This window comes from Taeniopygia guttata, chromosome 25 (assembly GCF_048771995.1).
Source record: "Taeniopygia guttata chromosome 25, bTaeGut7.mat, whole genome shotgun sequence".
In the NCBI taxonomy this organism is placed as follows: Eukaryota; Metazoa; Chordata; class Aves; order Passeriformes; family Estrildidae; genus Taeniopygia; species Taeniopygia guttata.
Genome location: NC_133050.1, coordinates 4,546,604 through 4,571,676, shown reverse-complemented (window position 1 = coordinate 4,571,676; position 25,073 = coordinate 4,546,604). Strand labels below are relative to the sequence as shown.

Genomic DNA, 25,073 nt, shown 5'->3' with positions numbered 1-25,073 from the left:
GGATCTGCAGGGCCTCATGGAAACAAGGAGACCCTTCTGACACTGTGAGTGCCCATGGAACCAAGGGTCCATTGTGATCCTGTGGCACCAAGGAGACCCCTGTGACCCTGCAAGGCCTCATGGAAGCAAGGGACCATTGTGACACTATGGAGCCCCATGGAAACAAGAGCCAAGTGTGACACATCTGGGCATCATGGAACCAAGGATCCAATATGACACCACCTTTGTGACCCTGCAGGGCCCCATGGGTCTAAGGGAACAGGTAACAGGTCTGGTTGGCTTGGCCTGACTGGTCCAACTGCCCTTGGCATGTTGAGGGTTTCTTCTCATGTACCCCTGAAGCAGAGCCCTGGGGCTCTGGGCTTTCCTTCAAATGGAAAAGAACTGCCCTTCTCAATCAAGCATCCGTGGCCAAAATGGGATTCCCCCCTCAAAATTCCCAATATCCAGGGATTGATCTTAAACAAAAGCTGCCATTACCAACAAGTCTGTTTGACCTTGTCTTCCTGAGAGCTGGCTCTCACCTGCCTTCAAACACTGAGGCTCTGTCCTTTTCTTCCTGTGGAAAAGAACCATCCCTCCTGCACAGGCAACCATGGCCAAAATTGGTACTTTTCCTCCAAAATTCCCTATATGCAAGGGTTTCTCCCAGACAAAAGCTGCCAGGACAGACTGCCCTGGCTTGCCTTGGCCTCTGGTGGTCTCCCTGTTCTGCCCTGCAACACTGGGGCTCTGCCCTTTCCTTTCTATGAAAAACAATTGTCTTTCTTTTTCATGCTTCATCCATCTCCCTCTTTCAGCCAGGTGTCCATGGCCGAAATTGGGATTCCAGCCCCAGAAGTCCGATAGTCAAAGATTGCTCCTACACAAAAGCTGCCATGACAGACAGGTCTGGCTGGCCTTGGCCTCTGGTGACTGCAGAATTCATCAGACCCTGAAACACAGGGGCTCTGTGGTTTCCTTTCTGTGGAGACCATTGTGACACTGTGGGGCCTTGTGGAACCCAAGGGCCATTGTCACCCTGCGGGGCCTCATGGAAGGAAGGGGCCACACTTCAGAAGCAAGCAGAACATTGGGACACGGCAGAGCGCCATGAAACCAAGGGAACATGGAACAGGTCTGGCTGGCTTGGCCTCCCAGGGGCCACCTGACAGGTCCAGCTGATCTTGGAACATCAAGGGCTGCCTCTCATCAGCCCCTGGAGAAGTGGGGCTCTGTGCTTTCCTTCTTATGGAAAAGAACCATCCATGTTTCCAGGTGTCCACAGCCAAAATTTATACTCCCCCTGAAAAATTCCCTATATGCAAGGGTAATCCCACCCAAAATCTGCCAGGACAGACAGCTCTGGCTGGCCTTGGCTTCTGGTGGTCACCTCTCATCTCAAGGAAGCCCTGAGGAAAGTATTTGAGCGGGTTTGGCAGCTGGAACATAAATGAGTCTCTCATCCTCTGAAAAATTCAGATGCTCATTTGATCCTACGTGTATTTTTTTTCTCATTGTGCATTATGCATGAAATATAATTTTTAGTTAAAAAATATTATTCTTATCACTCCCATAGTGTTATCTGACACAAAACACCTCGTCTACATATGGATCCAGGTCACCTGTATAAGCAAACCCAAGAAAGAGTCCACCAGGAATTATTTGTCTCTGCTCCCATCTGTCACATCTCCTCTGGAGCTGCAGGTGCAGCCCCAGCACTTGGGAGGGCTCAGGGGGTCACCAGCTCAGCTCTCACACAGAGAACTTGTGGACCTTGGATGATCTTCCTGCTCCTGCCCGCTCAGCCAGGCTGAGATGGACACTGATGGTTTCTGTGCCAGGCTCTCCCAGCCCAGCCCAGCTCCCTGCAAGCTCTGCCAGCTGCCCTGAGCTCTGGGCAGCACCAAGGGCCTCTCCCCAGCACAGCCCAGCCGGCTCTGGCCCCACAGCTCTGCTCAGGCCTGGCTGCTCTGGGAATGGAGCAGCTGAGGAATGGAGCCACATCCAGGGGTGTCCCCAGGGCTCAGCACTGGGGCCAGGTCAGTGAAATCTCTTTATTGCTGATCTGGACGAGGCAATCGAGGGCACCCTCAGGCAGTTCCAGGTGAGCCCAGGCTGGGTGGGAGTGTGGCTGTGCTGGAGGGCAGGAAGCTCTGCAGAGGGATCTGGACAGGCTGGAGCCATGGGCCCAGGACAATGGGATGAGGTTCACCAAGGCCAAGGGCCGGGTCCTGCCCTGGTCTCACAACCACCCCAAATCCCTGGCCGTGGCCTGGCCCTGATCCCCACAGCCTGTTCTGTTTCCTTCATCCCTGAATTGCCAGGGACTTTCTGGGACAAGGGAGCTCTGCTCTGGGGATGGAGGGAGCTCCAAGTGCCACCACTGGAGTGGGAACCACAACTCATCAGGTTTGTGTCCTTTGGGGGTCAGGAACTGGTGAGACTCAGACGCACAGAAAGTTTCTCCTCATGACCAACAGACCATGGTTGAACAGGACACAATTTAATAACAATCGCACTCATCCTTGAGCTATGTGCAACGTCCCAGAAGTGTCTAATGAGTGACCATCCCCAAATGATTTCCAAATTAAAATTTACTTCTGAAAACATGATTCTGTCATAGATATAAACTGAATTAAATTTTTGTATCAGGATGCTCATCCTGGAGTGGGGGTAAAGCAGCTCAAACAATTCCCAGTTTGCAGACTGTCAGTGGTGGGTGGAGAAGAGGGTCAGGCTGCTTTTGGGTTTTGTCTCCCACCAGGCCCCCTGGTGAAGAGCCTGGCTCTGTGTTCTCCATCCCCTCCTCGCTGGCACTGCCAGGCTGGGATGAGGAGCCCCTCAGCCTTCCCTGCTCCGGGCTGGACAAGCCCAGCTCCCTCAGCCTCTGCTCACAGCCCAAGGGCTCCAGCCCCACCTTGCAGGCCTTTCCCTAACCCTGCTCCAGCTGCCAGACATCTTTCCTGCCCTGGGGAACCCAACCCAGGCCACAGGGACCTGGATAATCCACATCCTTGATGTCCTGGTCACACAGCCCTGGCCCCTTGTCCCCGTGTCAGGCTCTGGGGTGGATCCTGTAGAACATCCTTTGGTGGAGGCTGTGGCTCCAGGTGGACCAGGGGGATGCTGGGGGACAGGGACCCTGCTGGGCATGAACAGCATTGGACTTGTTGGGAGAAACTGTGAGGGGGAGCTGGGGCAGAGTGACCAACCCAGTGACCTCACAGAGCCCTCCTGGGATGTCACACAGCCCCTCTGTGATGTCACAGCCCATTCTGTAATGTCACACAGCAGGTCTCTGATGTCACAGCCAATACTGTGATGTCACAGCCAGCTCTGTGAGGTCACAGAGACTGTCTTTGATGCCGTAGCTGCTCGATGACCTCACATAACCCACTCTGTGATGTCATAGCCCACTCTGTGACCTCATGTCACCAGGTGATAAATTGTCTCCACCAGGTGAGCTGATGCCTGGAGCTTGTTCTCCAACACCCCAGGCCCATGGAAACCACACAGTGCCCATTGTGGGAGAAGGGGAACTGGAAGTTCACCAGCCTCAGTGTCCTGACAGCTCAGCCAGGCCCACGGGAACATTGGGGTCCACGACCACCAGGAACCACCAGAGAGACCCCCAGGACAGAAGAACACATGGGTAAAGGAGAAGGGAAATATGTTAATGGTTTTGGGGAAATGATTATCAGATGTGTGTTTAGTCCAGGACTATCAATGTATATGTGTGCAAAATACAGAACATGAACAGAAACTTTCCTGTACTCAGCATGCTCGGCTTTGGGAGGAGCTGTCCCCTGTGCATCCAGCTGAATAAAGAATGCTGCTTCTTAATGCTGCACTGGTGTTAAGGAGTTTTCTGTTTCACCGAATTTTTGGTAACACTGCACTCCCAAGGAAAGCTCTGTCTCCTGCTGTTCACAAACAGAGAAGGGCTGGTGGCAGATGTGGGGGTCGGAGGCTGCCTGGGGCACAGGGACCATGAAATAATCAAGTTTTCAATGATCTGTGAAAGAAGGAGGGGCAGCAATAAAACTTCTGCGCTGGAATTAGGAAGGGCAGACTTTGGCCTGTTTAGGATGCTGATTTGGGGATTTCCAAATCAGATACTGATTTTTAAGGGAAACAGCCCTTAAAAACAAAGGGGTCCAGGGAGGATGGACACATTTCAGGAAAGTAATCTTAAGGGGGAAGGAGCAGCCTGTCCCAGTGTGGCAAAAGATGAGGTGGTGAGGAAAATGATTGTCCTGGCTGCCCATGGAGCTTTTGTGGGAACTCAGGTGAAGAAATTACTCGCAAATCAGGAAGTGTTTAAGTGTGGGAATCCAGGGCTTCCCTCTGTCTGCCCTGGATTGCCTGGGACCCTGGCAGGGGTCAGGAACCCCCTGTACAGAGCCCCGAGAGACTCTGTCTCTGATTTCTGTCCATGGAGAGGAGTTTTCAATCTTACAGGATGAATTACAAGCTCTGAGTGTTTTATATAAGGAATAATTAAGTGTGACACGGGTGCAAAAGTAAAATTTTAGGTTTCTAGATTAGGGGTTCAGAGGGGACAAGATGGAGGAAATTGGGTGTGTCTTGTCCTTTTCCTCCTTCTTCATGCCCTCCATGTTTCACTGTGGTGTTGGCATTTTTCTGTTGGTTTAGGCTGGGGACACACTGTTTAACGTAGGTGACAGATATTGGCACATTATTGTAAATATAGCACAGGTAGTTTCTGGTATTTAATGTTTGTAACATCCCACTGGGGGCAGAGCCCCACACGCTGCCCTGCAGGACAGAGCTGCGGCAGGGCAGCAGAACATGTTAGAGATAAACAGAATAAACAACCTTGAAAACAGCGCAGACCAATTATGGCTTCTGCTTTGGCAACGGGGCAGAAAGACAGAGACTTTCTACAATCTCGGAATCATCAATACCCACAGATTCCGACATTTAAGGATGTTGAAAGGTCATTCAGAGAGAGAAGTTGGGACATGAAAGCTCAATTAGAACTTAACCTGGCAGCTTTTGTAAACGGAATAAAAATAGTTTTTATTTTAAAAATTTACAGCAAAAAGAGGGGGAAGGAGAATTTCTACTCTTTATTGGATGCAGCAGAGAATAGAGTAACCCAAGATAAGGAAAAGGACAAACTACATAACACCTTGTTTGTCTCAATTTTCAATACATGGACAGGTTGTCCTCAGGACAAGAGTTCTCCTGAGCTGGCAGATGGGCACAGGGAGCAGAACAGCCCCCTGTAATCCAGGAGGAAGCAGCTGGTGACCTGCTGAGCCACTCAGATGCTCACAGGTGTATGGGATGGGATGGGATCCATCCTAGGGGGAGGAGGGAGCTGGTGGATGAGCTCCCCAAGCTGCTCCCCATCATTTACCATCAGTCCTGGCTCACCAGGGAGGTCCCAGAGCACTGGAGGTGCCAGTGTGAGCCCATCCCCAGGAAGGGCTGGAAGGAGGATCTGGGGAGCTCCAGGACTGTCAGCCTGACCTCGGTGCCCGGCAAGGTTATGGAACAGATCACCTTGAGTGCCACCACAGGGCACCCACAGGATGGCCGAGGGGTCAGAGCCAGCCAGCGTGGATTTAGGAGGGGCAGGTCCTGCCTGAGCACCCTGATCTCCTTTTCTAACCAGGTGACCCACCTGTGGATGTGGGAAAGGCTGTGGATGTGTCCATCTGGACTTCAGCAAAGCCTTTGACACTGTCTGTGACAGCATTCCCTGGAAAAGCTGCAGCCCACGGCTTGGGCAGGTTCCCTCCTGGCTGGGAGATGGAAGAGCTGGCTGGAGGCTGGGCCCAGAGAGGGGTGGGGATGGTGCTGCACCCAGCTGGTGTCCAGTCCCTGGTGCTGTCCCCAGGGATCTGTGTTGGGCCCAGTCCTGTTTAACATCTTCACTGATGATCTGGGGGAGGGGATCGAGCCCACCATCCCCAAATTTGCAGGTGACACCAAGCTGGGTGTGAGTGTGGATCTGCTGGAGGGCAGGACAAGAAGACACAGCCTTCAGCTGCACCAGGGGAGGTTTAGGCTGGACAAGAGGAAGAAGTTCTTCACAGAAAGGGTGAGTGGGCATTGGAAGGGTCAGGCCAGGGGGGAGGTGGCAGAGTCACTGTCCCTCTCCAGTGGCACTCAGTGGCATGGTCTGGGTGACAAGGTGGTATTAGGGCATTGGTTGGACTTGATGATCCCAAAGGTCTTTTCCAGCCTATTTGATTCTGTCATTCTGTGATGATTGGGACACTCTGGGACCATTGTGACCCTGCAGGGCCTGGTGGAACTAAAAGGACCATGGTGACACTGTGCAGCCCCATAGAACCAGGGCTCCATTGTGGTGCTCTGGGGCCCAATGGAACCAGGGAGTCCCTGTGACACTGGGTCCTGGTGGAACCACAGAGGCCATTGTGACACTGCGGGGCCTCGTGTAACCGAGGGGTTTCACCACTGTGACACTGCGAAACCAAGGAGAGCATTGGGAGAGTCCAGGGCCCAGGGGAACCAAGGGGCCCTTCTGACACTGCGGGGCCTCATGGAACCCTGGGGACATTGTGACACTGCAGGACCTTGTGTAACCAAGGGGCCACTGTGACACTCTCGGGCCTCCAGGAATCTGGAAGGCCCTTGTGACACTGTGTGGCCTCATGGAGACAAGGAGTCCATTGTGACACTGAGGGGACTTGTGGAACCACGGAGAGCATTGTGACAGTGTGGGACCTCATGTGACCATGGGGCCTTTGTGACACCCTGGGGCCCCATGGAACCGAGGGGCCACTGTGAAACTGCGGCACCAACGAGAACATTGTGACACTGTGAAGCCCCATGGAACCAAGGAGTCCATTGTCACATTTTGGGGCCCCATGGAACCAAGGAGACCAGTGTGACAGTGCAGGGCCTGGTGCAACCAAAGGGACATTGTGACACTGAAGGGACACATGGAACCAAGGACATCTTTGCAGATGACACCAAGCTGGGTGTGAGTGTGGGTCTGCTGGAGGGTAGGAGGGCTCTGCACAGGGCCCTGGACAGGCTGGATCCAGGGCCCAAATCCATCAAGGTGAGGTTTAACAAGTCCAAGTGCCGGGTCCTGCACTTTGGCCACAACAACCCCTGCAGTGCTACAGGCTGGGGACAGAGGGGCTGGACAGCAGCCAGGCAGAAAGGGACCTGCAGGGACTGATGGACAGCAGGCTGGACATGAGCCAGCAGTGTGCCCAGGTGGCCAAGAAGGCCAATGGCTCCTGGCCTGGATCAGGAATGGTGTGGCCAGCAGGACCAGAGCTGCTGTGCCAGCACTGATCTGCCCCAGCTCTGCACACAGACATTGCTGCTGCAGCTCCAGAGAAGGCAACAAAAGGGCATCTCTACAGAAAACTTGGCTGGGAGATCCTTTAGTTCCTTTGAAGCCACTAAGAGTGCAGCCCCTAATTGACACAGTCTGTGGGCACAGGGGATATGTTGAGTAACAATATGAGAAATGGAACTAAAATTATATTTATTGTGGACAATATGAAGAAAGTAAAAGGGGAAAACAATCCCCACAGTTAAAGCAACAAGAAGTACCACAGATGACTTGTATTTAAACTGATTTGCAGAAATTGCCAATCACTTTAATGTCCCTGAAAGCATCCAGTCATCAGTCTCCTCACTGCAGCCTTGAGCTCCTGGTTCCTCAGGCTGTAGATGAGGGGGTTCAGGGCTGGAGGCACCACCGAGTACAGAACTGACAGGGCCAGATCCAGGGATGGGGAGGACATGGAGGGAGGCTTCAGGTAAGCAAATATTACAGTGCTGACAAACAGGGAGACCACAGCCAGGTGAGGGAGGCAGGTGGAAAAGGCTTTGTGCCGTCCCTGCTCAGAGGGGATCCTCAGCACAGCCCTGAAAATCTGCACATAGGAGAAAACCATGAACACAAAACAACCAAATCCCACAGACACAGTAACAGCAATGAGTCCAAGTTCTCTGAGGTAGGATTTGGCACAGGTGAGCTTGAGGATCTGTGGGACTTCACAGAAGAACTGGCCCAGGCTATTGCCATGGCACAGGGGCAGGGAAAATGTATTGGCTGTGTGCAGCAGTGAATAGAGAAAGCCACTGGCCCAGGCAGCTGCTGCCATGTGGGCACAAGCTCTGCTGCCCAGGAGGGTCCCGTAGTGCAGGGGTTTGCAGATGGACACGTAGCGGTCGTAGCACATGATGGTCAGGAGGAAATACTCTGATCCAAGAAAGAAGATAAGCAGAAAAACCTGAGCAGCACATCCTGTGTAGGAGATGTGCCTGGTGTCCCAGAGGGAATTGTGCAGGGCTTTGGGGACAGTGGTGCAGATGGAGCCCAGGTCGCTGAGGGCCAGGTGGAGCAGGAAGAAGAACATGGGCGTGTGCAGGTGGTGGCCGCAGGCTACGGCGCTGATGATGAGGCCGTTGCCCAGGAGGGCAGCCAGGGAGATCCCAGGAAGAGGCAGAAGTGCAGGAGCTGCAGCTGCCGCGTGTCTGCCAGTGCCAGCAGGAGGAAGTGGCTGATGGAGCTGCTGTTGGACATTTGCTGTGGCTGCACGTGGGCACCTGTTCATGGAGAAAGGACAGTGACAAGTCAGGAGAGGCTGTTTGGAGCCAAACCTGGGCCATTCCCTGCAGACTGTCCTGCTGGGACTCACCCACCCTTGTTCCTGCTCTGGGAAAACCTTCACCCAGGTCCCTGCCTGAGCTCCAGTTGTGCTGGCTGAGTGTGCCAGGAGCAGCCAGACCTGAGCGTGGGGGCTCTCGAGGAGCCATCCCTGCCCTGCTTCCCTGGGTTTGTGGCCCTGTGGCAGAGGGACAAGGCTGAGTACTCAGGATTTGTCAGGGGAATAATTCCTATTGCAGGAAGGCATGGTACCATCTGCACTACCACTTCTAAGGGAAATGGCAGGAGCTGGTTTAAGGAATTGTTTTCCTACCCACACATCATTCCTGGCTCTCTGAGGTCAAAAATCCCAAGCATTCCTGCTGCACTCAGAGTTTGCCACTGAGAGATGTGAGAGGCAAAGGATTCCCTGTGGCTGAGGGCAGGTGAGGGGCTGGATGGGCTTGTTCCCCCAGCACTGCTCTGCTCAGCCCCCTCTCCTTCACTGAGCATCTCCCTGGGCCTGGACATTCCCTCCTGAGAGGTGCCTTGTCCCTGCCAGCGCTCACAGAGCCCATCCCACCCTGTGTGCCCTCGGCCCGGCCCTACAGAAACCTGCCTGTGTGCAGGGCCCTGGCTGGGGCAGGCTCTGTGTGCAGCTGGGCAAGGGCAGCTCAGGAGAGCCCTGCTGGGCCCTGCAGAGGTGATGCTGCTGCTGTCCGGGGCCGAGGAGTGGCTGAAGGCCCTTTGGGAGGCTCCCAGCAGAGACACTGACCACCCAAAGTCACAGTTCTGGACACTCTGTAAATGTTCAAACATTCCTTTGATGATCCTGTGTGTCCCTTTCAACTCAGAATGTTCTGTGATTCTGGGATTGCAATTCCTGTTCTGTTTCTCTCATCCCCCTGTTTTCTATAATCAAAAGAGAAAAAAAGCCCTTGCAACAGTGTTAGAACAATAAAGTAAAAACCAGACCTTTACTGGAAGCTCCAGGTGTCCCAGAGGGGATGGGGCACACCCAGCCCCTGATTTCAACAATTCATTAAGGTTAATTAATTAGGATATTTAACAGGGACACCCAATAGGAGTTTCAGTTGCCTCAGTTACACACCTCTGGCTCAAACCATTGGAGTAGGTGCAAGGGCTTCTTTGCCCCAGATTTTCTTATCACTGCTCACATGTAAAAACCAAAATGGTCTTCTTGTGGGCTCTTTCCCTGATAATAAGACTATATAGCATTTAAAAAATGTATTTAGACAGGTTATTGTTCTAAAATCTAAGAGAAATTAAGGAAATATATTAGAGTTAATTAAGGATTATAATTACATTAAGTATATAATAGTAGTTAAGTAGAGTTAATTAAGAGTTTAATAGAGTTAGGTAAGGATTATAAATTTATAATTACATAATAGTAATTTATGGAGCTACGGATATATGAAAAATGTATAAAAAGCAAAATTATTTTTGTCATCACCCCAACATTCCCATCCAGCACCAAGCAGGAAATTGAAAACACTCTCAGGAAATCTACTGATCTTTACAGCAATCCCAGGCTTACCTTCTTTGGGAAGTGCCCTCCGGAGCTGTGCCCAGGCTGGTCTGGAGCTGGGAGCAGCCCTGCCCCACCCAGCCCCTCTCAGCAGCAGCACCTGCCCTGCTCAGGGTGGCTCCTTCCCCCCACAGCTCCTGGCCAGCGCTGGGAGCAGCTCCAGGGCCGGCTGAGAGCTGTCCCTGGCAGGCAGCAGAGTCCTGGCCCAGCACAGCGCCCTGGGCTGCAGGACCCTGCTCTGCAGGACAGCCCTGGGCACCCCTGGCTGCTCTGCACAGGAGATGAGCAGAGAATGCACTCACAGGGTCTGTGGGCATTGGGATGTTCCAGCTTTAGGAGATCTCTCCAGGAGCTGCAGCTGCATTGTCCTGCAGCCAGAGGTTCCTGTGCCAAGGGCTGGCAGTGATTCTGCCCCAGGCACTTCTCAGCCCCTTCCCAGCCCTGACTGATTGAAGCTCTCTGTGCCTCTGTGCTGTGCCCGGGCTGGCTGCAGGCAGTGCCCCAGCCCTGCTGGGCTGGGAGAAGAGCTGCTCAGCAAGAGAAATGTGCTTTTGAAGCTCTGCTTGGTTACCAGGATCACCCTCTGTGCCAGGAGCCCAGCCCAGCTCAGCAGCACAGACACAGCACAAGGACTTTAATGACCCTCTGGGGCTTTGTGCTCAGGCCCTGAACATCAGGCCCTGAGAGGGAGCTGCAGAAACCTCTCCAGAACTCCAAGTCAGAATCCAACTCCAAAGTTTCTTGGACTTTTAATGGGTCCCACTGAGGGACACGACTGAGAAAGTGTCCCCAGGCCCCAGGCAGAGCAGAGAACTGGAGGCACTGATGACAGGTGGGGACAAAGAGAAGCCAAGTCTTGGTGCCCTGGGGCACAGCAGGGTCTGTGCCACCAAGGGCTGTCAGGAGACACCTTGTCCTGAGGCCCTGGGGCCTCCTGGCACAGCCCCAGCCAGGCTGGGCACTGCCACCCCCTGGTCCTGCCCTCAGCATCCCCCCCTAGCCCACATCCCAGTGGCCTCAAGGATCTGCTGGAAGGAGTCCCTGGGGAGCCTTGGTCAGGAATGGCCCTGGGGGCTCCTTCATGCTCCCAGGGACTGCAGGTTCTTCAAAGGACTTTGGCTTTTGCTTTTGCCTTGGAGTCTCTGAGAGATTTGTGCAATCCTGGCCTCCAATTATCTGCTGTAATTAGTCCCTGGAGAGACTTTGTCAGGAACAACACTCAGTGGGGCTCATTAATGCTTTGAGATACTCAAAGTTTTTAAGGTACTTTGGATTCTCCTTTCCACACTGAGTGTATCTGAGAGGTTTTTGTGCCATCCTGGCCTCCAGTTCTCTCCTCCAAGGAGTCCATGAGGAGCCTGTGTTGGGGATGGACCTCAGTGGGACCCATTAATGCCTTGAGACACTTTGGGTATTTTTCGTTTGACTTTGACTCTTGGAAAGGTTTGTGCAATCTCCTCTCAGGCCCTGAGGTTCCAGGGCTCAGCTCCAAATGCACCACGGGGCTCATTAGGATCAACAAGTCCTGACATACCATGGCTCTGCCTTGATTTCCCTCTGCTCTCGTGCAGTTCATCAGGAAGTTTCTGTAGTGGTTTTGGTTCATCAATTTGAGATTTCTGAGCCAATGCATTAATTAGTGTGGTGGGTTCAGTGTTGCTTAATTACCAGTGTACTCACTAGAATACGCTTACTCATTTAATGCTCTGAGATACGATTAGGAGAAAGGCAAAGTAGGCTCAGAACTTTAAAAGAAAAGTTTTGTTAAGAAAAGTTTATTAACGGTAACTAAAAGGAGGAGTAATAAGAATCAGAACAAAACTTTCAGAACACTTCCCCTCTCCATACAAACTGACAATGTAAAGAGACCAAACGTAAAACTTTCTGTCAGCTAACAGGGAGAAAAGTTCCTCTTGTTAATGTTTGGAGACTTATCCATAATAAAGAAGTTATATCATGGTTTTTCACTTCCACAAATAGCAGTTGCCCATAAAACTCTGGAATTGCCAAGTCCCTCCCATTTTTTCACAGCTTTTCCCACAGCTGTTTTTATGGGCCATGTCAACTTATTGGGTATTAGTTTCAAGATGAGCTGTTTAAGAGCAAAGGTTCACTTCACGTATTTCTGAAATCATCTTCATCTCTGGGAACAGATGTGTTCTCTCCCTGAGGGCTCAGGGCCTCATCAGTCTTTCTTTTCAAACTTCTCATGGGATCACAGCTATTGCAATATTTGCTTGCTTTAGCATGGAGGCCTTTGCTGAACAAGTCATCTCCCCATTCTTTTCAAAGCGTTATAGGGAAAAAGAGAATCTGATGTATCAATGACATCCTTCTCCATAGCTTAGCAGAGGATGTCAGCCCCAAGATCAAGGGGGCATCTCCTCATCCCTCCCATGTGGGACTCAACTTCCTCTTCACTGACCTCAGTGGGTTCATGTTGCTCCTCTGTGTGCCTGCCCTGTGTCCTTTTCTCTCACTGGAGGGAGGATGGCAGCACTGGCAGAGTCAATATCTGCCCGGGGCTGCAGATGGTTCCGTGAGCCCGGCCGGGCTCGGTCCTTGCGGCCGGAGCTGTTTTCCCATGGAGGTTTCTGCAGCGGCTGCGCTGGGGCTGTGTCAGGCTGGGCCGCGCTGGGGCAGGGCCAGGATCTCAGCAGCCAGGCCAGAGCCCAGCAGCAGCACGGCCGGGGCCGATGGCTTCTCCTCCCCTGCCCGCTGGCTGCGGGCGAAGCCCAAGGGCGGCAGAGCCTCGGCCGAGCCGGCCCGGCCCGGGGCTGCTCCTGGGGCCCGGCGGATCCCGGCTGGGCCCGGGCTGGCGGCGGGGCAGGGCTCGGCAGTGCCAGATGTCAGCACCCGCAGCCACGGCCCGGCCTCGGCCCCGCGGCCTCCCCTGCCCTGCCCGGCAGGGGTGTGGGCAGTTTCCTTAGTGGTTTAACAGATTGTCAATTCTCAAAGCTAATTACTGATTGTTTTTTTGTCAAAGAGGAAACTTCTAGAAGCTTCTCTCAGGACATCACTTCCATGATGGAAAACCACCACAGCAGCACAGAGCACAGAGCTCCTTTGTCCATATGTAGTGGTCATGTGCCTGAGGCCTCAGAACCCCTCATTGGGAGATCTCTGGGCCCTCTCCAAGGTGTTTTCAAATGAAAACATTCAGCTCAGAGTCTAAGAAAAACACCAGAGGACAGGACCAGCCTGACCTGTCTGTCCTGGCTACTTTTGTCTGGGAGCAATCCTTGGATATACGGAAATTGGGAGGCCAAATTCTAATTTTGGCCATGGGCCCTGGACATGAAAGCCAGTTCTTTTCCACAGGAATGAAGGAAGAGAGTGCCAATGTTTCCTGGAGGGATGAGAGGTGACCACCAGAGGCCAACCAGAGCTGCCAGATTTTGTTCTGAGAGATACCCTTGCATATAGGAATTTTTTAGGGAGAATATCAGTTTTGGCAATGAGCATCTGAAAAGAGGAAATGTTTTTTTCCATAGAAAGGAAAGCACAAGACCCCCTGTGCTCCAGGAGCTGATGAGAAGCAGCCCTTGGCATTCTAATATCAGCCAGACCTGTCAGGTGGCCCCTGGCAGGCCAAGCCAGCCAGACCTGTTCCATATTCCCTTGGTTCCATGGGGCCCCACAGTGTCCCAATGGTCCCTCGCTTCCAAAAGGCCCTGACATGTCACAATGCCCCCTTGGTGACACCAGGCCCTGAAGGGTCAAAATGGTCTCCATGGTTCCATCAGGCCCCACAGAGTCATAATGGTCTCTGGGTCCATGAAGCCCCACGGTGTCACCATGGCCCCTTGGTTCCATGGGCTCCAGTGGTGCCACAATGATCCCCTTGGTTCCATGAGGTGCCCACAGTGTCACAGTGATCTCCATGGGAAGGAAAGAACCGAGCCCCAGTGTGGCAGGGGCAGCCACCAGAGGCCAAGGCCAGCCAGGCTTGATGGTACTGGCAGATTTTGGCTGGGAGCAACCCTTGGCTATAGGGAATTTTAGAGGTGGAATCCCAATTTCAGACATGGACATTTGGAGGAGAAGGATGGCTTTTTCCAAAGGAAGGAAAGCACGGAACACCAGTATTTCAGGAGCAGACCAGGTCTAGGCCAGCCAGACCTCTTTGCCCTGGTAGCTTTTGTCTGAAAGCAACCCTTGGATATAGGGAACCTGGGAGATGGAACCCAAATTTTGGCCATTTCTGCATAGATAAGAGGGACGGTTCTTTTCCATAGGAAGGAAAGCACAGAGCCCATGTGTTTCAAAGGCAGAAAAAGAAAGAGGTGGCTCCTGGGAGGCTCAGCCAACAAGACCTGTTCTTCCTGGCAGGTTTTATAATGGAGGAATTTATTGATACATGGAATTTGGGAGGAGGAATCTCAATTTTGACCACGGACACCTTGAGAAGGACAACTATTTACATTGGAAGGAAAGCACCAAGCCCCAGTGTTTCAAAAGCAGATGAGAGGCAGCTCTCAAGAGGCCAAGGGTACCCAGACCTGTCTGTCCTGGCAGCTTTCACTTGGGAGCATTCCTTGGATGTACGGAGTTTTGGAAGAGAAATCCCAATTTTGGCCATAGAACCCTGGAGGAGAAAGACAGTTCTCTCCCATAGGAAGAAAAGCCCAGAGCCCCAGGGCTTCAGGGGCAGATGAGAAGGAGCCCTCAACATGTCAAGGTGGTCAGGTGGTCCCCAGGAGGCCCAGCCAGCCAGACCTGTTCCATGTTCCCTTGGTTCCATGGACCCCACAGTGTCACAATGGTCTCCTTGGTTCCATGAGGCCCTGGAGTGTCACAATGTTCCCCTTGCTTCTGCAGTGTCACAGTGGCCCCGTGCTTCCATGAGCCCTTGCAATGTCACAGTGGCTTTGTGGTTCCACAGAGCCCTGATGTGTCACAATGGCCCCTGGGCTCCGTGTGCCCTCGCTGTGTCACAGCGGCTCCTCTGTGACACTGCGGCTGCACAAGGTCACCATGGACCCTTGGTTCCTTGGGGTCTCTGAGTTCACAATGGTCTCCTTGATTCCATGAGGCAGCACAGTGTCACACCGGCCCCTTGGTTCCCTGTGGTTCTGTAGTGCCACCATGGTGTCCTTGGACCCACATTGTCACAACTGACCCACGGTTCCATGAGGTTCTGCAGTGCCACTGCAGCAGTCAGAGGCCCTGCAAGGCCTCCCTGGCGGTCACTCACCTAAGATAAGAAATGCCTAAGTCACGGTGACTGGACCAAAGAAGCCCCTCTTCTGCATTCAGACCCTTCTTATCTCTCTGTAAGGCTATTGGTGTATTCTCCTCAAACCTGGCAACTGGACAATTTCCAACACCCCAGTACCCCATATAAACACCCATTTCTGCCCAGTTTGGCAGAAGAACTGTCACTGCATCCCTTCAGAGGAGCTGGCAATAAAGGACATCGCTGTGGAACCGCATACAGCCTTTTCCTCTCTCTGTCCCTGTGTGTCTGCCAGAGGCACTTGCGAGCACAGAGCGAAATCACTGAGAGCTGAACTCACAGAGCTGAAATCACTCCAGAGGTGCTCGCTAAGTTGCCTGTGGCTGGGAGCTGAGCCGAGGGACCCAGACAGGCTGAGCCTGACAGCGCAGCGCTATCCGGACACCCACGGCAGCGGCAGCCCGGGGGCCAGATGGACCCCTGGGACCCCAGGCTGCATTAACCAGGAGTGACTGGGATCACAGAGGAACCATAAAGGAAGTTACTGCAATAATACTGGGACTGTCTGGGAGTGACTGGAATCATACTGGGAGTGACTGGAATCATACTGGCTGACTTGGAGTGACTGGGACCTTACTGGGAGCAAATGGTACCATAATGAGAGTGACTGGGTTCATACTGGGATCATACTGGGAAGGACTGGAACCATACTGGGAGTGCCTGGAACTATTATAGGGGTGAATGGGAACACCTGGGAACATGCTGGGATCATGCTGGGATCACACTGGGAGTGACCAGGATGATACTGGGATCACACTGAGTGTAACTGGAAGTGAGTGGGACCATACTGGGGTGACTGGGAGCCACAGGGCCCATGCTGGGAGTGGCCTGGGGGGAGCTGGGGGAACTGACCCAGCTGGGGCTCAGGGTTGTTCTCCCCCAGGGCTGCCCCGGGTCCTGCTGCCACTCCTGGCCCCACAGAGCTGAGGGACAGGGGACAGGGACAGGGGACAGCTGAGGGGCAGAAGACAGGGACAGGGCACAGCCAGGGAACACGGCCTGGCCAAGGGACACTGAGCCCCAGCACTTTGGGCTGTTGCCCTTGGGCTCCCAGCACAGGCCCAGGGGCAGAATCCCCTCCAGAAACTGCTGTTTGCTCTCAGCTCTGCTCTGGAACATTCCCCAGGAGCCCCTGCAGTGGCTGCAGCCCAGCCGGGTGCCCGGGGCCACCAAAGCCGCTCCGGCAGTGCCCTCCTGCCCCGGGCAGGGCACGGAACACCCAAGGAAAGGCTCCTGCTGGGCTCAGGGCAGGGACAGGGCACTCCCCTGGTGCTGCCACGGGCACAGCAGAGCCAGCCTGGGCAAAGGATTGGGATCAATGTCCCATGGAATCCCAGCAGGGATTACTTCTCATTGCACTGCTCTCATTGCAATGGTCATCAATTCCGATCATTTCCCCATGGAATTCCCACGGCAGTGGGTTAGGGGGGGTCCATCCATGGAATTCTCACCTGACTGGGATGAGAGTGAGATCTGGCCATGGAAATTCCATGGCAATTCCTGCATTCCCAAGTCCCCCATTCCTGAATCCCCCATTCCCATAGGAATTGCCCTTCCCTTCCCACACCCACCTTTGTGCTCCAGAGCCTCCCGACCATATCTGATGTATTTTGGGGGCCTTTCCACACAGGTGTGTCCCAGGTAATGCTTCATCTGCTCCACCGTGATCCCTCTGGATTCCCAGCACCTCTGGGTGATCCAGGTGGCACCGTTGGACACTGCAAAGCTCCCGGATCCCAGCTGGAAGGAGATGAAATCCCAGCCCTCATAGCCGTACTGGTGGGATCCATGGATGCTCCACGGACAGGAGGTCACAGCTGGAAACCCCCTGCACTGTGTGGAGACCTGGGAATGAGGAGAGAACAGACCCATGGAGTCGTGTCCCAGCCCCAGGGAGCCCCTTGGAGCTCCCTGGATTCCCATCCCAGCCCCACAGATCCCCCCCATCCCCAGAGATCCCATCCCAGCCCCTCAGAGTCCTCCATTCCCACAGATCCCAGCCCAGCCCTTGGCTCCCCCCACTGCCCCTGCTCTGGTTGTACCGGCCCCGTCTCCAGGTCACTGTCAGCCACGGGCCGGTTCCTGTCCTTGAGCAGGGTCTGGCTGTCCCAATATCCCGGCTCTGGCTATCCCAATATCCCAGCTCTGGCTATCCCAATATCCCAGCTCTGGCTGTCCCAATATCCCAGCTCTGGTTATCCCAATATCCCAGCTCTGGCTGTCCCAATATCCCAGCTCTGGCTATCCCAATATCCCAGCTCTGGCTATCCCAATATCCCAGCTCTGGCTGTCCCAATATCCCAGCTCTGGTTATCCCAATATCCCAGCTCTGGCTGTCCCAATATCCCGGCTCTGGCTATCCCAATATCCCAGCTCTGGCTGTCCCAATGTCCCAGCTCTGGCTATCCCAATATCCCAGCTCTGGCTATCCCAATATCCCAGCTCTGGCTATCCCAATATCCCAGCTCTGGCTATCCCAATATCCCAGCTCTGGCTGTCCCAATATCCCAGCTCTGGCTATCCCAATATCCCAGCTCAGCTCCCGCCCCCATCCCCGGTGTCTGTGCCTCCATCCAGCCCCACTCGCTGCCGCAGCGCTCGCAGGGGGTCCCGTCCACGTCCCCACAATCAAGGACTGGGGGACCCCCGGGCCGGGCTCTGACAACACCACTTCCAGGAACTGCAGGGAGTGGAGAACTGGGGGGACACAGAGATTTGGGGGAGCTGAGGGAGCTGAAAGTGAGAGTTTGGGGATCCAGGGGTGTCCACAGGCCAAGGAAAGGGGGACATGAATAGCTGGCAGAGCTGGGAAGGAGGTTCAGGGGCTGAGAGCCAAGGAAAGGGGGTGCAGGGACTGGGAGAGCTGGGATGGGGTGTCCAGGGAATCCTGTGCCCAGGAAAGGGGGTGCCAGGGCTCCTGAACATGAGGAAAGGAGGGGCTAGGGGCTGGGAAAGGCAGGAATGGGGGCCCAGGGGTCCCAGGTCAGGGAAAAGAGTGGGGCTGGGGGCTGGGAGAGGTGTGGGATGGGAACAGGTTGTGTTGGTGGCGGATAAGGGGGTGCTGCGGGGTCTCAGTGCCGGGCAAAGGGGTAAAAGGGTGTCTTGGTTCTCAGGAATGGGGGTGCAGGGGGGTCTCAGGGTCACGGAAGTGGGGGGGCAGGGATGGAGAGGTAGAAGGGAGTTCCAGGGGTCCTTGAGCCCAGGAAAGGGGAGTCCAGGGTTTCCCAAAAAGGGGTACCAGGGTGGGGACACCCGGGGTGTTTGGGAAGGGGGAGTTCAGAGGGTCTCTGGCTTTGCACAAAGGTGGGGCTGGGGGCTGGGAAAGGCAGGAATGGGGGTCCAAGGTGTTCCAAGGCGTTCCAGGTTCAGGCACACAGCAAGTGTGGAGGCTGGGAGCAGGGAAAAGGGGAGCAGAGGGCCCTGATGTCCGGAAATAGGGGATTCAGGGGGGTCCCTGTGCAGGATAAGGGGAGCAGGGGGGGTCCCGGTGCCGGCAATGGCGATTCAGGGTCCCGGTGCCGGGGTCCCACTCCCCCCTCGCCCGCCAGGAGCGCCCCCAGCCCCAGCGCTGGAGCCACCGCGCTGCTCCTCCTCACTCCCAGTATGATCCCAGTATGATCCCAGTAGGATCAGTCACCCAGGAGCTGCTCCCAGTATGATCCCAGTACAGCCCAGTCACTCCTGGCATCCCCCCACCCCTCTCTGCGTTCCGACCTGTCCCGGCTCCATCCCCGCCCCTCCCGCGGCTGCGGGGAGGAGGAGGAGGAGGGAGGAAGAGGCGGAGCGGCAGCGGGAGCAGCAGGAGGAGCGGGGAGGATGAACCGCGGGGCTCCGGCTCTGCCTGAACTCGCAGCACCCCGGGAGCGTCGCCCCCATCCCGCAGGTGCCCGGGCAGGGGGAGCTGGCCCCAAATATCCCGGGGCTCCCTGGGTTTGGGGTTTTTGGGGGGATGTTTGGAGCTGGCGGGGCTCCAAGGCCGAGCCGCAGCTGCCCTCGGGGACATCGGGGGTCCCCGGGAGGTGTTTTTGGGGGGTCCCGGTGCGGGTGGCGGCAGAGCCCCGGCGGGGCCGGGGGGATGCGGGTCCCCCCGCGGTGCGGGTTGGGCTTCCCGGCCGGGCCCTCCGAGCTCTGCCGGGGCCGCGTGGGGACCGCGCGGGAGCGGCGGGAGCGGCGGGGGGACCCCGGATTTGGGGAGCCCCGGGAGAGCCGCGGCTTCCCTGGGCGGGAGCGCAGAGAGAGGAGAGCCCCAGGAGCCCCAGCGGGGACCCCGAGAGGGGGGACCCCTGGCAGTGCCGGCACCCGGCAATGGGGGTGCTGGGGCTGGAGGGGCGGCATGGCCGGGAAAGGGGTTCGGGGGTACCGGGGCCGCCAGGGGCTGCTCCCAGCAGGTGCCCAGTTCCTACCCCTGTGTGCTTCCAGTTTCCTGGGCACTCCCAGGATGAGCCCAGTCAGTCCCAGTATCACCCTGGTCACTTCCCCTCACTCCCTGCAGGATCCCTGTTTCTCCCAGTATGAGCCCAGTCATTCTCAGTCATTCCCCATTATGACGCTATTTGCCCCCAGCAAGTCCCAGTTGCTCCCACTTTTCTCCAGTGTGTTCCCACTTCTCCCAGTTGCTCCTAGTATAGTCCCAGTCACTCCCAGTATGATCCCAATATGAGTCCAGTATGATCCCAGTCTCCCCCAGCAGGGCCCCAGTCACTCACACTTGCCCCCAGCATGGTCCCAGTTGCCCCCAGCACATTCCCAGTGGCTCCCAGTGTGGTCCCAGTCACCACCTGCATGTTCTTAGGTACTCCCAGTACATCCCAGTTGCCTGGAACATTCCCAGTGTCTTTGCCAGGCACTCCCAGTTACCTCAGCATGGTTCAGCTACCCCCAGTTTTATCCCAGTCACTGCCAGTACATCCCAGTTGTCACCTGCATGACTCCTGTCATTCCCAGTTGCTCCCAGTTGCTCTCAGGGTGTGTGCATTTGGCTCCCAGCATGGGCCTGGCAGCTCCCAGTAACCCCCAGTCAGGGTCCCTTGGCACCCACTGTAATCCCAGTATGATCCCAGTCACTCCCAGTATGATGCCAGTGCGCCCCAGTGTGATCCCAGCTGCTCCCTGTCAATGCCAACATGACCCCAGTAACCACCAGTATGATCCCTATGACTCCCAGTCTCTCCCAGTATATCCCAGTCACTCCCAGCATGCTCCCAGTCCCTCCCACTTCCTCCCAGTTACTTTCAGCATGATTCCAGTTGTTCACAGCCACTCCCAGTCAATCCCAGTATGATTCCATGGTCCCAGTATAATCCCAGTAACTTCCAATCACTCGCAGTATGGTCCCAGTTGCCTCCAGCTACATCAACCCAGTCAATCCCAGAATGATGCCATTTGCTCCCAGAGTGCTCCAAGTTGCTCCCAGTCACCCCCAGTACAGGGATGCTGTGCATGGTGTGTTCCCAGTCACTCTCAGACACTCCCAGTATTAGTCCAGTCCCTCCCAGTATGATCCAGAGATGACGCCAGTGTGCTCCCAGTCAGTGCCAATATGAACCAGTTGTGCTCCACATGGTTCCAGTTGCCCCTTTCACCCTCACTGTCCCTCCCAGTCTCTCACACTGTCCCCCCGTTCCTCCCAGCATATTCCCACTCACTCCCAGTTCCTTCCAGCGCGATCCCATTTGCTCACAACTGCTCCCAGTCAGCCTCAGTGTCGTGGCACTCACTGCCAGTATGATCCCAGTCACCTCCAGCATGATCCCAGTATAAGCCCAGTCGTTTCCAGTCATCCCCAGCAGGCACCCAGTGACTCCCAGTTCCTCCCAGTTGCTCCTAGCATGATCCCAGTTGCTCACAGCTGCTCCCAGTCACCCTCATCATGCTCCCAGTCACTCCCAGTATATCCCATTTGCCCCCACCATGGTCTCAGTTGGCCCCTGTAGGCTCCTACTCTGTGTCAGTATGATCCCAGTACGACCCCAGTCTCCCTCGGGGTGACTGCAGTCTGCCCTGGCATGGGCCCAGCTGCTCCCAGTATGATTCCAGTACAATCCCAGTACAAACCAGTCCTTCCCAATGCTGCCACTCCTGGCATCCCCGAGCCCTCTCTGCATTCCCCCCTCATGATCTCCTGAGAGGAGCCCCAAGGGCCGGCAGTGCCCAGGCAGGGTCCCCAGGCAGCCCCAGTTTGGATGTGCAGCCCCCAGTTTCCCCAGTTTGCCTCTCCTTTGGCCCGGGGCGGGTTCCCCCCTGGAACAGCGGCTGGGAGCAGCCGAGAGCCCCGCGCTGCCCATCCCGACCTGTCCCGGCTCCATCCCCGCTCCTGCCGCGGGCTGCCGGGGCTGCGGGAACGGGAACCGAGGGTGTCGCTGCTGCTGGGGGAGGAGGAGGAGGGAGGGAAGGGCAGGGATGGAGGAGGAGCGGGAGGTGGGGATGGGGAGGAGGAGGAGGAGGGGGGATGGTAGGGGAGGGATGGAAGAGGAGAAGGAGGTGGGGATAGCGAGGGGCAGGAGGAGGAGGAGGAGGGGGGATGGAAGGGAAGGGATAAAGGAGGACAGGCAGGAGGGGACGGGACACAGGAGGAGGAGGAGGAGCGATGGAAGATGAGGGATGAAGGAGCAGAAGGCGGTGGGGTTAGAGAGCAGGAGGAGGGGGAAGGAAGGGCAGGGAGAGAAGGGCAGGGATGGAGGAGGAGCGGGAGGTGGGCTTAGGGAGGAGGAGGAGGAGAAGGAGGGGGGATGGAAGAGGAGGGGCGGCAGGAAGAGGAAGAAGAGGTTGAAAGACGGATCGAGCAGAGCAGAGGGAATCACGCGGTCAGCCCTGCCTAAATTCGCAGCCCCCACCTGTGGGATCATCGCCCCCCATCCCGCAGGTGAGCGGGGAGGGGGAGCTCGGGCCAGGTCTCCTGGGGGGTGCTTGGGTTGGGTTTTTTTGGGGGGATGTTTGGAGAAGGAAGAACTGCGAAGCGGAGCGGAAAAGGCCCCTTGGGGGGACTCCTTGGAGCTCCGGCAGCCCAGAGCAGGGAAGAAGGGGAGAAGGGAGCCCGGGAGCCCAAACAGCCCCGGCACCCCTCAATGGGGAGAGCCAAGAGGGGGGAGCTTTTGGGATTGCTGGGACTCCCGGCAGCCTGGGGAGGGCGGGCAGCGAGGAGAAGGGGGACCCCCAATGCAAGCGTGACCCCAGCAGCTGGGACAGGGGGGAGCCCCGAACAGCAAAGGGGAGGGAGCAGGGACGGGGAACTCCTGGGAGGCTTTTTCAGGGCTGGATCTCGGTGTTCGGGAGGTTTTTATGGAGTCCAGGTGGCCAGGGACTTCTAGGGATGGACTGGGACAGTGGGAGATTCAAACTCAACGTGCTCATCCCTTGTTTTCCCCAAACCAGGATTTCCCATTCCCAGCCCCTGGGAGGCTGCGAGGAAGAGGAACAGCCTCTCCTTGTCCTTCCTCCCCCAGAGCAGGAGCTGAGGATGGAGAGCAGGGAGGACAAATCCCCGCGGCAGAACCTGGTGGAAGAGGCCGTTTTGAGCGGCTCCAGGGCGCAGGAACCCGACGGGGAGGAAAAGCCCCGGAGATCCCGCACGAGGAGGGGCTGCAAACACAGATCGCGGGGATCTGAGGGGGAAAGACCCACCCTGGGCCGGGGAGGCGGCCGGAGATGGAGCCAGAGCTCGGAGCTGGGGGTCCCTGAGCAGCTCCATGATGGGGAGAAGCCCCACAAGTGCTCGGAGTGTGGGAAGAGCTTCAGGTGGAGCTCCCACCTGATCGTGCACCAGAGGGCCCACACTGGGGAGAGACCCTACGAGTGTGAGGAGTGTGGGAAGAGCTTCAGCCGGAGCTCCCACCTGATCAAGCACCAGAGGATCCACACTGGGGAGAGACCCTACGAGTGTTCCGAGTGTGGGAAGAGGTTTCAGACGAGCTCCTGTCTCCTCCTGCACTATCGGGTTCACAGGGAGGAGAGGCCCTTCAGCTGCCCCGACTGCAGGAAGGGATTCAGGGAAAAGTCAAAACTCATCCAGCATCGCCGCATCCACACTGGGGAGAGGCCCTACGAGTGTTCTGAGTGTGGGAAGAGCTTCAGCCAGAGATCCCACCTGATCATGCACCAGAGGATCCACACCGGGGAGAGGCCCTACGAGTGTTCCAAGTGTGGGAAGAGGTTTCAGACCAGCTTCCATCTCCTCGTACATGAGCGGAGTCACACAGAGGAGAGGCCCTTCCGCTGCCCCGACTGCGGGAAGGGATTCAGGGAAAACTCAAAACTCATCCAGCATCGCCGCATCCACACTGGGGAGAGGCCCTACGAGTGTTCCAAGTGTGGGAAGGGGTTTCAGACCAGCTCCTGTCTCCTCAAGCACTATCGGGTTCACACGGAGGAGAGGCCCTTCTGCTGCCCCGACTGCGGGAAGGGATTCAGGCAGAACTCCCACCTCACCAGGCACCGGCGCATCCACTCTGGGGAGAGGCCCTACAAGTGTCCCCGGTGTGGGAAGAGATTCTCACGGAGCTCTATCTTGACCCGACACCAACGGAGGCACCGGTAAGGGAAGCCCTGCGAGTGCCCCGAGTGCGAGAAGAGCTAAACTCCATCCCCCACTGGAGAACCCACATTGGGCACAGCCCTGGTGACCCACATTCCCTGTCATCCATGTTGGGAACACACCTGGCTGCTTCTCCTTTTGTGTTGGCCTTCATTTTTTTCTCTTCTCAATCTCTCTGCACTCCAAAAGCCAAGAGGGATCGATCTTTCACCTCAAAACCACTCACATCCCACTGAAAACAAATGAATTTTAACCCACAGAGGCTCAATCCCACCTCAAATTGCTTGTTCTTACCACAAAAAAACTTAATCCCACACCAAACTCACTCGAATCCACAGCTGCCAGGGTGAGATGGGTTTGGGAGGAGATCGGGAGAAGTGGTATCCCAACTTGGAGCGGTGGGATGGGGATTGTGTGGGTCTGGGTGGCTGGGATGTATTTGATAGCAAATAAAACTTTCAGACTTAGTGATTTCTTTGCCGTTCATCTCCAGTCCGTGGCAGTTCTGTTTTTCAGGGCACCACCTTCTCGGCTGATTGTGTTTGTGTCCTCCTTTCCCTCCCACCTCTCTTTACCTGTTCTGTTTCTCTCTCTGTGTCTCCCTTGAGCCAGGGGACCTCCAAAGACCCTCCCCCAATTTAATTTCCTCAGGGACCACCAAAGATCCTTCCCTGATTTAATTGAATCCTCCTCTAATTTAATTGCCCCCTCTGCCCCCAATGACCCACCCCTGATATTTTAATTATTTTATTTCCCAATTATTATTTTAATTCTTAGTTCAGGAGCTGAAGTTATGGAGGCCAGCAGTGAAATGTCTCTGTAGGATTTTGCTCCACTTGGCTTTCAGCCCCTTCTCAAGAGCTTTGCCTTCGAGGCCAAAGGGAATGTCTTTTCCTGGCAGGGAGCTGAAACTCCAGACCTCTGGAATGTGTGCAGGGCCATATAGACTGGGATCAACCAGAGATTGGGATCAAATATGCACTGAGATCCTGTGGTCTAGGATCAGCTAAGGACTGGGATAAATTAGGGACTGGGGCCCTACAGACTGGAATGAACTGAACTGGGATCAAATACAGACAAGGATCAAACATGGACTGGGATCCTATGGAGTGGTATCAACAAGGGACTCGGATAAAATAGGGACTGGGATCCTACAGACTGG

At 55.6% G+C, this 25,073-nt stretch overlaps 2 protein-coding genes and 1 long non-coding RNA gene across 4 annotated transcripts in view; 1 reads left to right on the top strand and 2 right to left on the bottom strand.

The window, feature by feature from the left end:
• LOC140680592 (uncharacterized) overlaps positions 1-25,073 on the bottom strand; it is a 402,733-nt gene that overhangs the window by 287,827 nt on the left and 89,833 nt on the right. The window lies entirely within an intron of this gene.
• Positions 7,599-8,186, bottom strand: LOC140680534 (olfactory receptor 14J1-like). The gene has a single exon (XM_072918321.1). It carries the CDS (start codon positions 8,184-8,186, stop codon positions 7,599-7,601), a length of 588 nt encoding a protein of 195 aa, XP_072774422.1.
• The window catches only part of LOC140680617 (uncharacterized), a 58,745-nt gene continuing 56,442 nt past the window's right edge, over positions 22,771-25,073 (top strand). The window contains exon 1 of the mRNA XM_072918594.1: positions 22,771-23,697. Coding sequence (XP_072774695.1) covers positions 22,838-23,697 — 860 coding nt within the window. The 5' untranslated portion in view covers positions 22,771-22,837. The remainder of the gene's footprint in view (positions 23,698-25,073) is intronic.